The sequence below is a fragment of the Schistocerca piceifrons genome, unplaced genomic scaffold, assembly GCF_021461385.2.
Source record: "Schistocerca piceifrons isolate TAMUIC-IGC-003096 unplaced genomic scaffold, iqSchPice1.1 HiC_scaffold_2510, whole genome shotgun sequence".
Lineage (NCBI taxonomy): Eukaryota > Metazoa > Arthropoda > Insecta > Orthoptera > Acrididae > Schistocerca > Schistocerca piceifrons.
In genome coordinates this window covers 1,220,669-1,236,028 of record NW_025728455.1, presented here as the reverse complement: position 1 = coordinate 1,236,028, position 15,360 = coordinate 1,220,669, and the positions used below count along the sequence as shown (strand labels likewise).

General features: G+C 37.3%; 1 protein-coding gene across 1 annotated transcript; it reads right to left on the bottom strand.

Annotated features, from left to right (window-relative positions):
- Nucleotides 1-2,855: 2,855 nt before the first annotated feature.
- Nucleotides 2,856-10,369, bottom strand: LOC124743678 (protein SON-like). Its single transcript, XM_047248854.1, has 2 exons — nt 10,321-10,369; nt 2,856-3,328 (listed from the first exon to the last, which is right to left on the bottom strand). Exons 1-2 carry the CDS (start codon nt 10,367-10,369, stop codon nt 2,856-2,858), a joined length of 522 nt encoding a protein of 173 aa, XP_047104810.1.
- Between the last annotated feature and the right edge of the window lie 4,991 nt (nt 10,370-15,360).

Here is a 15,360-nt window from a genome sequence, read left to right as displayed (position 1 = left end):
TTGTCAGTGTTTTTCATACATTCCTTTGCTTGTATTTTCTGGGGATGACCACCTCATTCCTTATCAGTCCACCTGATTTTCAACATTCTTCTGTAGCACCACATCTCAAATGCTTTGATCCTGTCCTGTTCTAGTTTTCCAACGGTCCATGTCTCACTACCATTTAATGCCGTGCTCGAATTGTACGTTCTCATAAATCTTCCTCAAACTAAGATCTATGTTTGATACTAGCAGACTTCTCTTGTCCAGGAATGTCTTTTTTTATCTGTGCCGGTCTGTTTATTATGTCCTCCTTGCTATGTCCATAATTGGTTATTTTGCTGACTAGATGGTAGATTCCTAGACTTCATGTATTTTGTGATAACCTATTCTTGCTATTGTCATCTGTGCTACTTCTCATTGTATTCGCGTTTCTTCGATTTAGTCTCAATTCATATCTTGTAGTCCAGTAGATTGTTTATTCCATTCAGCAGATCCTGTCATTCTTCTTCAGTTTCACTGAGGATAGAGCTACTATTAGCAAATATTATCAATATCCTTACACTTTGAATTCTAGTCCCACTCTTTAACCTTTCTTTTATTTCATCACTGCTTCTTCAATTTATGAATTGAACGGCAACGATGAAATACTAGACCCCTGTCTTACATCCTTTTTAATTTGTGTACTTCGTCATTCTAGGTCTTCCAGACTTAGCCTTCATCTTGGTTCTTGTACGTATTGTATATTACCTGTTATTCTATGTAGCTTGTCCATATCTTTGGCAGAATTGAGAGTATGTTGCACCATTTTACATTGTCGAATACCTGTTCTAGGCCAACATATCCTATGAAAATGTCTCGATTTTCTTCGGTATCACTTCCCTTATCAACTGCAACATCAGAACTGCCTCCCTTGTGCCTTTATCCTTCCTAAAAATAAACCATCTAACAGATCCTCAATTTTCTTTTCCAATCTTCTGTATACTATTCCTGTCGAGAACTTGGACACATGAGCTGTTAAGGTGAATTCTCGGAGTTACTGACTCTTGCGAAATTCGAAATGGTGTGGATACCGGTTTCTGAATGTCAGACAGTATATCGTGAGTATTACACATTCTACATACCAGTGTGAACAGTCGATTTGTTGCCACTTCCCCCAGTGATTTTAGAGATATCTTCCAAAGCTCTTTTAAATTCTGATTCTAATATTGTATCACCCCTCTCTTCTATATCAACTCCTGCTTCTTCTTCTTCTATCACCTAATCAGCCAACAACCCCTACCCCTCATAGAGGCCTTCAATGTGTTCTTTTCATCTACATACTGGGAAATGAGAGCAAAGTATGATTAATTTCACTGTCAGGCCATCGGAACGATGACGTTTTCTCACACTGTCAAACATTGAGGCTAGCATAGGGTCTAGGGACTGTTCAGGGAAAGAGAAATACTTAGGAGATGATGGCACAGCCTATCTTGTAAAGGGGTGTCTACAATAGATTGAGAGGCAGAAACTCCAGTAATACAAGCAGGTGCAGTGCAGTGGCACTATGGCATTGTGTAGTACTGAAGAAAAGGTAGTGATGGAAGAGTCAGCATATGGGAGAGTCAGCATAGGCTGACGTAGGGTGGCTACTGCCCCCACACTCTCTTTTGATCCATTCAAGAATGGTGTATGGAAAGAATGAGTGAAGGAGAGCTAGCCTCACAATCGAAAATCATGGTTTATAGCTGCTTGAAAGTCGTTGCTAAAGTGTATTAACATATTCAAATTCTTCTGGAATATTCATATGGAACGCTGGTGGACAGTATAACGTATGAAATAAAATGTAAAACTAACTTGAAATCAATCTCTTTGAGGTTAATACAGTTTCTGTCAGAAGGACAAGTAGTTGGATTAAGAGCATGGCATGCACCTAGAGTTAGTGTGTGGTGCCACTTCATCACAATAGGTGTACTAATGTGGGCACTGTGAGTCACCTAGATGATATATTGTTATGCGACTTGACATGTGACCCACTTGAGCGCTGAAGATTCTCTCTTTGGCTGCAGCTCTGTAGTGTGCAGCCATAATCGTCAATTCTGGTTGCACACTACTTGTAAAACTGAGACTTGGTTGAGACATCAGAAAAAGTTTGTCTGAAAGCGATGCATTCCAGAGGAAAAAGAGGTGAGAAACTGTCTGGATCTGAAATTCTGAGTTGTGTAGTCTACTGTGGCACTATACTCAGCCTGTCCCCAAACAGCTGTTTACCTACATTGCAGCGTGCAGAGATACTCCTGTTAGCACAGGACTCCTTCCTGCCTGTTGGCCAGTAGACTATGAGAAGCAATGCAGAGCATGTTGGAGGTTCTGTATGGCAGCAGCAGCTCTGAGTTGCACAGAGGCAGCTGGCCTGAGTGGTGCCTCTCACAGGTGGGTGTGCAGCATGTGCTGCCTTTGACAGTCAGGGAGGTTCCAACAGTGGAGCAGCACGGCTCAGTGGGCACACAGGACACAGCGTGGTTTCTGATGCATCCTGAGACTGCGACCTGGAGGCCCTTCCTGCTGTCTAAATAAAGGCGTGAGTGCCTACCTCTCCTATCCCCATCCCAAACATAGTGTCTCATGTGCCAACTGTACTAGCTACACCAGAGAGCTATACAGTATGGTATAAGCGATCTAGGTCTGACAACCAGAGGGCTCTCTGTCATATTACACTTAGGATAAGTGAATTTCTCACCATTATAATTTTAGAACAAGTGAAATTTGAATCATCTCACCATTTAAAACTTTGGAGAAATGAGCTCTTGGGTTCTGAACTTAAGGTAATTGCAGTGGGTTAAATTGTTTCAATTGTAATGTCAAAGGCTTAACTGTTTCAACTACAGTCAGTTGGGCTAGGAATCTTTTAAATTTAGGGAAAGAGAAGCTGTATATTTCTGAACTGGATCTGAACTGAGCTGACATGGATCTGAACTGAGCTGATATGAATCTGAACTGAGCTGAGATGGATCTGAACTGAGCTGAGATGGATCTGAACTGAGCTGAGATGGATCTGAACCGAGCTGAGATGGATCTGAACTGAGCTGAGATGGATCTGAACTGAGCTGAGATGGATCTGAACTGAGCTGAGATGAAACTGAACTGAGCTGAGATGGATTTGAACTGAGGTGAGATGGATCTGAACTGAGCTGAGATGGATCTGAACTGAGCTGAGATGGATCTGAACTGAGCTGAGGTGGATCTGAACTGAGCTGAGATGGATCTGAACTGAACTGAGATGGATCTGAACTGAGCTGAGATGAATCTGAACTGAGCTGAGATGAATCTGAACTGAGCTGAGATGAATCTGAACTGAGCTGAGATGAATCTGAACTGAGCAGAGATGAATCTGAACTGAATTGAGCTGAGTCGAATTATTATATACTTCCTGTAGTCTGAGGGTGCTTCGCCTGTCTCATACATCTTGCTCAGCAGATGGTAGAGTTTTGTCAGGACTGGCTCGCCCAAGGCTGTCAGTAGTTCTAATGGAATGTTGTCTACTCCCGGGGCCTTGTTTCGGCTCAGGTCTTTCAGCGCTCTGTAAAACTCTTCACGCAGTATCGTATCTCCCATTTCATCTTCATCTGCATTCTCTTCCACTCCTATAATATTGTCCTCAAGTACATCGCCCTTGTATATACCTTCTATACACTCCTTCCTACATTCTGCTTTCCCTTCTTTGGTTAGGACTGGGTTTCCATCCGAGCTCTTGATATTCATACAAGTGGTTCTCTTTTCTCCTAAGGTCTCTGTCATTTTCCTGTAGGCAGTATCTATCTTACCACTAGTGAGACAAGCCTCTACATCCTTACACTTGTCCTCTAGCCATCCCTGCTTAGCAGTTTTGTCGATCTCATTTTTGAGACTTTTGCATTCCTTTTTGCCTGCTTCATTTACTTCATTTTTATATTTTCTCCTTTCATCAGTTAAATTCAATAATTCTTCTGTTACCCAAGGATTTCTAACAGCCCTCGTCTTTTTACCTACTTGATCCTCTGTTGCCTTCACTACTTCATCCCTCAGAGCTACCCATTCTTCTTCTACTGTATTTCTTTCCCCCATTCCTGTCAATTGTTCCCTTATGCTCTCCCTGAAACTCTCTGCAACGTCTGGTTTAGTCGGTTTATGCAGGTCCCATCTCCTTAAATTCCCACCTTTCTGCAGTTTCTTCAGTTTTAATCTACAATTCATAACCAATAGATTGTTTTCAGAGTCCACATCTGCCCCTGGAAATGTCTTACAATTTAAAACCTGGTTCCTAAATCTCTGTCTTACCATTATGTAATCTAGCTGATACCTTTTATTATATCCAGGGTTCTTCCATGTATACAACCTTCTTTCATGATTCTTGAACCAAGTGTTAGCTATGATTAATTTATGCTCTGTGCAAAATTCAGCCAGATGGCTTCCTCTTTCATATCTTACCCCCAACCCGTATTCACCTACTATGTTTCCTTCTCTCTCTTTTCCTACTCTCAAATTCCAGTCACCCATGACTATTAAATTTTCGTCTTCCTTCACTACCTGAATAATTTCTTTTATCTCATCATACATTTCATCAATTTCTTCATCATCTGCAGAGCTACTTGGCATATAAACTTGTGCTACTGCAGTAGGCTTGGCGTTTGTGTCTATCTTGGCTACAATAATGTGTTCACTATGCTGTTTGTAGTAGCTTACCCACACTCCAATTTTTTTTATTCATTATTATACCTACTCCTGCATTACCCATATTTGATTTTGTATTTATAACCCTGTATTCACCTGAGAAAAAGTCTTGTTCCTCCTGCCACCGAACTTTACTAATTCCCACTCTATCTAACTTTAACCTATCCATTTCCCTTTTTAAATTTTCTAACCTACCTCCTCGATTAAGGAATCTGACATTCCACGCTCCGATCCGTAGAACGCCAGTTTTCTTCCTCCTGATAACAACGTCCTCCTGAGTAGTCCCCGCCCGTAGATCCGAATGGGGGACTATTTTATCTCTGGAATACTTTACCCAAGAGGATGCCATCGTCATTTAACCATACAGTAAAGCTGCATGCCCTCGGGAAAAGTTACGGCTGTAGTTTCCCCTTGCTTTCAGCTGTTCGGTATACCAGCACAGCAAGGCCGTTTTGGTTATTGTTACAAGGCCATATCAGTCAATCATCCAGACTGTTGACCCTGGAACTACTGAAAAGGCTGCTGCCCCTCTTCAGGAAGCACACGTTTGTCTGGCCTCTCAACAGATACCCCTCTGTTGTGGTTGCACCTATGGTACAGCCATCTGTATCACTGAGGCTCGCAAGCCTCCCCACCAGCGGCAAGGTCCATGGTTCATGGAGGGGGACTGAATTGTATCGAATTTTATTTTATCCTGTAGGATTACAAGGTGTATACGTAATATAGCCTATGTCACAAAAGAAAACATTCATTATCATGTACTTCCTTACCTTTTTCCCTATGCTCTAACATCAATGATTACTAATAACAATATACACAAATTTAATGTGGGAAGTACTCTTCAACACTGTGACATTTCTTTTCCACCAGTTAGTGTTTGAGGTCCTCTGGAGAGTTAGAGTCATGAACACTGTCACACCACATTCAGGGCAGACTTCTTTGGAGTTTAACACCTGAGTACTCAGGTCCTTTTTCGATCTCTGGCAGTTGGTGGGATAGCAACGTTGTATCTCAATTAGGAATTCTAAGCATGTTGAAGCACTCTGGCTCACGTTTATAAGATTACTTGACCATGTGTTCGATAGATATGTACCTAGTATAACGTTTCATCGTGGGAAACGCACTCCACAGCATACAACCCCAGCAAAAAACGTCTAAAGAAACAGACTACTGCATAATAAACGTTAAACAAAGATTCGGTCTAGAGATAGAGTTGCTAAATTAAACACATTTTTGCCGAGAGGGCAATGCATGACGCTTTCAACGCCTACTGAAGAGGAACGTTGAAAGAGATCTCTCACAAAACCCAAAAAAATTTTGGTCATACATGTAAAGACTGTTAATGGCACCAAACTTACTCTCCAACCACTCATACACGATAAAGAGGCTGAAATTGAGAGTAGCGAAATAAAAGAAGAAATATTTCTCTTTCAGATGTTCATTTGCAAATGAAAATCCAGTTTAATTCTCACTCCACTTCTAATCTACGCCCCTCTATCTTACTTGCAGCAATTGTCCAAAATAAGCGTAGTCTTCTATGAAAAATCTGAAAGGGTCGAAGAATACTAAAAACTTTCTGTTTTCTTAGCTTGTCATATAGAGTTGGCTCCTATTCGTCTTGTCTATGGGGTGGGGTCTGATTTCTGAAGCTGAAAATATCACATTTTGGGTCCTCACGGTTCGATTGATGTAAATAAATTTGAAGATTTTTGTTGCAGAATTTTTATTTTTATGTAAATCTATTTCCTCACATTTTGGTTTATCACACAGCCTTTTGGTCACATTGACAAAGCCGAAATTACATTGTTCACACAAAATACAAAAATACGTCCAATCGTATCAGAGGCATGCTTACGGCTCGCACACTCTGTGGAAAATAACTATAGTACAAAGGGTTTACAAGTTTTCATAATAAATGCATTTCTACTAATTTCTGTTACATCATTACTTTCAATAATTATTTCATAAATGAATCCAGAAATAAACATAATAGCCAGTACAGTATTACATAGTTAATAATATAAATTTTAAGTATGCCAATACTTCGTGATTGCAAATGCTTCTAAAAAATAAATTAACTGTGCTCTCAGAACTAGTACTTATGGGTTATAACATAGAGTAAAACATTCTATAAAGTAATTCATTTTCATACATTTTAGCTTGAAATATAAAATACTCTGTATGAAATTATGTGAAAGTTTTCAGAAAAGCAACTCATATAAACCTGACACGTTCAAAATTCGAAAAATAGTATTCATATCGACAACTGCTATGGAGGAAAAGTAAAGCTAGAGAAGGATGTCACGTTACACATTGCAAAGATGAATCATACAGATATTAGTGTTCGAGGTGTTCTAAGATGAGGAAGGCTCCAGAACCCGTTGGAATCCCTACCCAATTCTATACAAAATTTCGGAGAGTTAGCCTCTGTTTTAACTATAATATGTCGAAGATCCCTCCAATAGTTGACAGAAAACACAGACTACACCCAGTGGAGGTGATTCACAATGTAGTGTTCCCTTTCATCCTCGGGGCTCTGCCGTGAAAAATATAAAATAGAAAATCTGATTGATGTCTTGAATTTTGGTGGTTTCAGTTACGGATAAGGCGGACTTATTATTGATTGAGATCATGCTGTAATTTGACTGTGCATGGCAGACTGGGTCGGCAACACTACAAAAAGCGACTGTACGGAAATAGCATCAGAAAACTAATTGAAATTTACCTTATAATCTTGTTAAATACGCAGTATTAATTACAATATAGTCTTCATGGCTGTCCTCATAATTTCTCTTGTAGGACGACTCGTCTTTCACTTTTGTCCGTCTGTTGAAAAACTTCTTCAAGTTGTCACTGTCATGATCAATTTACAAATTTGGCGATAACCACCTCGAATCACTATTGAAACATCCTCACTTTGTAATGTAATTTTAATTTCCACCCAAAAAGCACATTCAACACATCGCCGAAAATTATACGTCTTTCGTATGAAGACAAGAGAGAGAGAGTGTAATCAATTAGTTGTTAAAAACAAAAAACCTACGCAAAAATATAAAGACGAACAAAATTATTTATAAAAATCGGTCGCTGGCGCTGCGCTCTTCTCCATGTGCGATCGTAAATTATATCTTTGTATTGGCGGAGGCGCGGAAGTTAAAAGTACCATTACAATGCCTCCTCTACTGACACGCTCTGCAAGAGAGCGTGGCAGTATAGAAAATTTATATAGATACATATATATGAGAAAATAAGAAATTTACATATTACAGAAAACATTTCTGAGCAAAATGCTCTTTGCATATCAGTCTTTGTATACAGTCTTTTTGGTGTGTATCTTCTTTAGGAGTTGTAACATTAATGTCTTAGAATTGCAACGTATTATCGATGCTTAGCACAGCGTTTGAATTCAGTTCACATGATTCATGTTTACAATGGAAGAAAATCCGAAGTTTGTTCAATGTGTCAACATGAAATTGTGATCTCCAGCAGTCGAATTTTGGTGGTGTCTACTGGGGTATAAATGGTCAATGAGGGCGCAGGAAACACCTCACTGCCTACGACAGGTGATCAGCTTGTCTTTTACACCAACCTGAAGACCTGCCTGGTTCCACTACACCATACACTTCAAGGCATATTGACACTACGTAAATATTTCTTGACAAGTGTTCCATCATGTTGGTTTGTTCTTTGCATTTTCAGTTCCATTTATATGAATCATGTGCTACATGCACAAGTCCTTTGCAGTTCATTAATATCTCTTTAAAATACATTTCATGATATAGTAAGTACATAAATATACAAATATTTACAATTAATCATTACATAAGATAGTTACATTGTTGTCATATAGTACATATACAGAATTAAATGAAAAATATAGTAAATTTTTACGTTACATTCAATATCATTGTGCTGACATGTGAATTACATTACATTCAGATTGAAATATACATTTTATTTGTTAGCTCATTCTTTTTTTCTTTTCTTTTCTTATTTTGTTTCTTTCCATTTCGTTACACTTGCAACATTTGAAGATAATTGTGGCAACTCGCCAGAATATTCAACTTAAAATTCATCTTGCCTCCTGGAATAAAATTTACGCGTATTTCAAGCTTCAAGACAGCCCTCTGTAGGAGGATAGGTTCATGGGATGGTTGCTAACTACTTCATAAATACTAGTAAAGTCATCTCCTACAGTGGACTACACAAAATAAAATATGATGAATAAAATACATGTTAACTTAATATAATGTAAAAGTTCCTATACCTAATACCGTTTCTAAGTGTGGGTGTCCCCACTATTGCTGTTTCTAAGAGTGGTACCCCTCTATTACCGTTTCTAAGAGCGGTGACCCTCTAAACATCTTAGGATCCTACAAGCACGTACATCAGTGTGGTAAGTGTATATATATATATATATATATATATATATATATATATATATATGTATATATCTAGTTCAAGTCAATCAAGTTCCTATAAAGTTTGTGTAGTTCATCTCCTTCCTTTCATGAGTATCAAGCAATATAAATAAATGTTTTACTTAATAAATGAATAAATCTTCTTAGATAATTGCTGCTGCGTTCCATGCTGTATATCCATTCTGTATTTACCTTATGGTACCTGTAAAATTCTATTCATAAATAAATGTGTGTATGTCTCTCCATACTGTCAGATAATCATGAATTATATAATGTCAAATATTTCATCAACATGTATAAATTTTTCTATTGGATGGATGAAAGTATGAGCCGCAACAGAGGACCGACGTTTTGTTTTCTCCTTATTCTCCTTTCTATTTAATGGTGCATTAGTTCAGTTCAGTAGATGACCTTTAATTATGTCATTAGATGACTGCTAAATATGTTCTCTTAAATAATTCTTCCAATCTGAAGTGTCAAGCCTACATAACTCCAAAAATTTCATTACAAGTTCCCATTAGATTAGTGTTAAAGTGTTATAGATTTAAATCTTCTGGTATATTTCCAACAGTGGCTGTTGTAAATAATTCTTTCCACATAAATCTATACTTTCACCTTTAGTTATAAGAATATATGAGACATCACATAAGTTTTTATCTCAGGCATACCAATCTTTCAATAAATAATAATCTTTCCACTACTTTCATTCTGTATTCCATGAGTACATGTGATATAGCGTTCAAATCTAGTTTCTCTCCTCTCAAAAATTCTCAGTTACTCATAACATTCTCACCTATCCATTATTCATTCTTCACAAAATAACATACACTTATTCCTCAGCATTATGTGTATATATATATATATATATATATATATATATATATATATATATATATTCCTCTTATTCATCATCATGTACTTTTTTTACTTCAACAATAGTAATAATAATAATACCCTTTTCTCATCTTATATTCCATTTACCTCTCTTCATATTACTATTTATCCTCTTATTAAACTAAAATTATATTCACTCATCACTTTCAGTCACTCACATCACTCATATCAACATTACTATTATCACATGCCTCCTAAAGAAAATAATTCTCTTCAGTTCTCTGCCTCCTCTAATGTGTATATGCCTTCTCTAATGTGTATATGCCTCAATAGCAACTCCTCTTATAACCAAATATCTTATTAGCTTTGGATGGTTCACATTGCTTTCTAGACTTACCTGCATTCATTAGATTGTAAGTATATGTATCACTTAAATGTAGGCTCATCATAACTGTATATCATATTAATTATCTTCTTCTCATTAACAAACATTCTACTGTATGTATTTTTTCAAATGTCTGTGTGGATGTACACCTCTGGGTTTATGTGTTAATGGATATTCTAATGAATAACAGCCAGGGTGTGGAATATTTGCAATTCGGTATGGTCCAGAGTATAAGATCTGCCATTTCCTGTTTAAATGTTTCAGTTTTGTGGGTTTAGGATGTGTTCTTAGTAAAACTAACTCATCAACTTGAAATGTTTTTGCTTTCCTGCCACCTCTGTCATATTTCTGCTTTCTTTCCTTAGCTTTGTCACATAATGTTTTGTAAGCTTGTCTTACCTTTTCTTCTAAACTAACATGATTTGTTGTTGCTGTAAATTTAGGTAGAGGGTCTGTCCATTCATTTCTTTCTGTTTTATCCATAATTAATTCAGTTGGTGTGTATCCAGTAGAAATGTGAGTTAAATTGTTCACTATTTGTTCAAATGGTGCTAGGTATTCTACCCATTTTGTGTGTTTTTCTGGTATGTGTGTTCTCATAAACTGTCCAAATTCTCGAAATGTTCTTTCTACTGGGTTTTCTGCCACGTGAAATCTTGAAATTAAAATATGTTTAACATTCTGTTCTTCAATAAAAGTCTTCCATTTTAAACTGGTAAAATATGCTGCATTATCTGTGATCATAACTTCAGGTTTTCCTATTCTTACAAAATAATCTGTTAATAGACGTCTGGTAATAGCAGTGGTAGAAACTGAATGTAAAGCATATAATTTTAAATACTCTGTGAAAACATTTAACACAGCAAGGATGTATTTAATTCCTCCACGTGCTTGTGGATAGGGTCCTGCAATATCTAAAGAAATTAGCTGTAATGGTCTCTTAGGTACGATTGGGTGCAATTCATCCATGATTGTGCGATTAGAATATTTGGCTTTCTGACATGTGATGCATTTCCTAATATTACTCAATACTCTTCGCCTTAAATTTGGAAAATAGCAATATTGCATAATCTTATCTGTACATTTGGTTACACCATAGCGTCCCCAAGTTCTGTGTGTAAATAAAATAAAATCATCAACATGAGCTTCAAGTAAGCAAACACACCAATGCTGTGATTCAGGGTTTCGTCAGCGAAATAATACTTCTTTGTGTAATGTGTAATATTTTTCAAGATGTGGGTCTGTTCCTGCACGTAATTTATTCTTTATCTGGATCCACCTGGGATCATTGTCCTGCAATATGGCTAACTTCCTGCACATGCTTTTGTAGTAAGGTGCAAATGTACCATCATACATGAGTAAAATTTTGAAATCTGATGTTTGTTCTGTCACATCTGAAAATTCTTGTAGACCTTGTGGCAAACGAGATAGAGCATCGGCTATAATGTTGGATTCTCCTTTTATGTATATAATATCAAAATCATATTCTTGTAGTGATGCACACCAGCGTGCAAGACGTGAATGTAATAACTTGAGCTTGATTTCCCCATAGAAAGTAGCGAAACTTGCGAAATGCCCATACTATGGCAAGTGTTTTGCGCTCGGTCACAGAATATGACTTTTCGCATTCAGTGAGCGTGCGGCTAGCAAAACTTATAGGTTTGATGACTGTTTGTTCATTTTCTACATGAATTTGGAATAAAAATGCTCCGAGCCCATAGGAACCTGCATCTGTTACTAGGCAAAAGTCTGACGTCATGTCAGGATGACATAACAACGGTGCATTTATTAAAGCATTCTTAATCGCTTCAAAATCTGTCTGACAGAACTCTGTCCATTTCCAAATATTATTTCTTTTGAGTAAAGATAGAAGATGTGGACTGTTAAGAAGGTGGTAGGGTACAAATTTCCCGAAGAATAAAGATAGACCAAGAAAGGCTTTGAGTTGTTTATGATTCCGTGGGGATGGAAAATTCTTTATTGCATCAATTTTTCTTGAGTGTGGATAAATGCCTTCAATTGATATGATGTGACCAAGGAATTTGATTTCTCTCCTCCCTAATTAAGTCTTTGATAAACTGATAGTGACACCTGCATCAGAAAATTTAGTCAGAAGTTGCTTCAAAAGTTTAACATGTTCTTCCCAAGTAGTGGTGGCAATGACAATGTCGTCAACATAAACTGTGATTTGCGATAACAATTGTGGTCCAAGAACAGCATCTAAGGCTGCAATAAATACTCCAGCACTCACTCGTAGACCAAAGGGTGGAACACAAAATTGAAAACTACGTCCCTCACATTGAAATGCAGTGTATTTACGACTGTTTTTATGGAGGTTCACCTGCCAAAATGATGAGCAGAGGCTGATATTGGTTAAATACTGTACATTATGAAATTTTAAAAGTCGTTCTTCCAAATTTATAGTTCGTGTGTTGATTGGGATTATAACTTTGTTAATTTCTCATGCGTCCAGCACTAACCTTACACTACCATCCTCTATATTAACTGCTAGTATCGGACTGCAATATGGTGAATGTGACCTTTCAATGATACCCCAAGCTTGCATTTTTTCAATCTCTTTCAAAACTGCGGGTTTCTTTGATCAAGGAATATTATAATATGTTCTACAGTATGTTTTGTGTGGTTTAACATCCATCTCATAAGTATAGCCTGTAATAATTCCAGGTTCCTCCACAAATACCTCAGCAAATTGCTGCAAAACGTCAAGTAATTCAAGTTGTTGTTCCTTCGTCAGATATTCAGATTCTGTGCATTTGTCATATACATCATTAGGTTTAACTCCCTGAGATACAGCTTCATTAAAAGTTAAATTGCATACGTTTGTTGCTGGTGGATACACAAAATGTAACTCTTCAAACTTACCTTGTTTACTGTTTAAGTTTTTACCCTGTGTTAACTCTATTGTCAGTTGTTGTTGGTTTACGGTTAAATGACATTTCCCTTTTCCTAAATCTATGATTGCTTGATATTCATTCAAAAAGTCAATTCCTAATATGCAATGCATAACTAATTTGTCTACTACCAGAAAACTGTAATTGAGTGGTATATTTGAAAATGTGAAGTTAATTAGCGCTTGAAATTTCACATTCTTGGATTTGTTACCGGTGGCACTTATAATGTGACAATTCTGTACTGGCAATGTTTGTATGTTCATTATTTGTTTGAGTTCATTATGTAAGGACATTGAAATGACACTTGCTGGTGCTCCTGTATCTAACATTACTTCCACTTCATAACTACCGATCATAACTCGTGTTATAGCCTGAATAATCTTCTTTGTTTTACTGGTACTATTAAAAACTACATCCTGATATAATTCTTTTTCTATTTTTTTACTGTCATCATGTCGGAGAAAACAAATCGTCGGTTCCGTTGCGCTCTGCTCCCTATCGACCGTAACTCGAGCGCTTAGCTCGGTCGTCGTTCGTTTTCCGGCAAATTCGGGTGTTGCTGCGGGTTGGGGTCATTGCCCAACTCAATAATATTTACATTTCTGTCGCGTGTCACCCAAGTATCAGCTGTTTGGTTGTTGACATTACCTCGCGTCGCATTGGGAGTTCCGTTAGGTAGGAATTGAGGGCTGCTGTATTGCATGTGTCGTGGCGGTGGTCCATTGTGATTTCCTCATACTTTATTTCACCCATGACTGTAACTGGTATTGTCATTACTGTTATTCCTGCAATACATGTTTGGATGTTGTTGGATGTTGTTTCTCTGAAAATATCCTGGATGGTACCTGTTATTCTCTCTTCTTTGATCTCTATGATTTCGGTTCCTTCTTCTGTTGTTGTTATTTGGAATATAACTGTTATTGTTCTGATTGTATTTACTGTTCGGATAACCATTATAGTAATAATTACTGTTTCCTTGCCAATGCTGCGAGTTGTTTCTCCTAATAATGAATGGATTTGTCCCACTGTAGTGCGAATTGTTTGAGTGTTTTGTTGCGGTGTCGGAGGCGGATTCCAATAGCCTCTGTCATTTCTGTTGTGCATACGCGAATTGCTTGGATGGATCGGATAAAATTGATTGAAATTTCTGATCTCATCTCTGTAAACAACATCTATCTCATCAACATAACTGAAAAAACTCTTTATGTTGTTCTCGGACACTCCTATTAATTTGTCACGGTAAGGAAATGGTAAGTGGCTTTTAAGTGTTCTAATTACGTCTGGTAAATCAGCTGGTTTTGTCCAATATAATGTTTTGTCTAGGTAGCGTTCAAAGTATTGACGTAAAGTCTCTTTCTTCGGGTTGTAAATTTCTGGATTGTATACCTCTCGTTTTAAACTTTGCTGTTCTGTGATCGACCAGAATTCCTCAAGAAATGCTTGTTCAAACTGTTCAAATGTTAAACATCGTCTTTTCATTGCTGCTCCCCACTTAGCTGCTCTTCCACGTAACAAATTTGTAACATATCGAATTTTATCGGCTTCTAACCAATGTCTCGGGAAAATACCATCAAAAGAGCGGATGAAAACAATCGGATGCACTTTGTCTTTCTCATCACATGAAAATGTCTGAAAGTATCCATGTCGTACTAATGTTTCATCAGCTACTCCCAATGGTATTATGGGTCCTGCATTTTGTGTCAAACTGTGCATAGTATGTGGTGATGTCTGATAGTAATTTTAATCTTGTGGTAGCATTGAAAATGGTTCATTGGGATCTGTATCACTCATTGGTAATTCTATTTTCGGCTGTGTGCTGGGTCTAGCATTATTATAATTCTCATTTGTGTTTTGGTTGCCTGTTATGGGTTTTGGTATCACTGACAAACTTGGTATTACATTTTCTTTAAATTTACGTACCTCTTTCTGAATATTATCTGTTTCTCCCTTTACTTGTTCCTTTGTCTTATCTAAAATGATCTGTGTCACTGTCTCAAACTTCTCATCTAAATAATCATCACATAATTTGCATTCATGTACAAGTTTCTCTGCTAGAGTTGTGTCATTCTTTAAAGATGCTATATCTGCTCTGTCTTCAAGTTTTTCTAACTTTTCCTGTAAGGATTTCTGCTCCAATGTT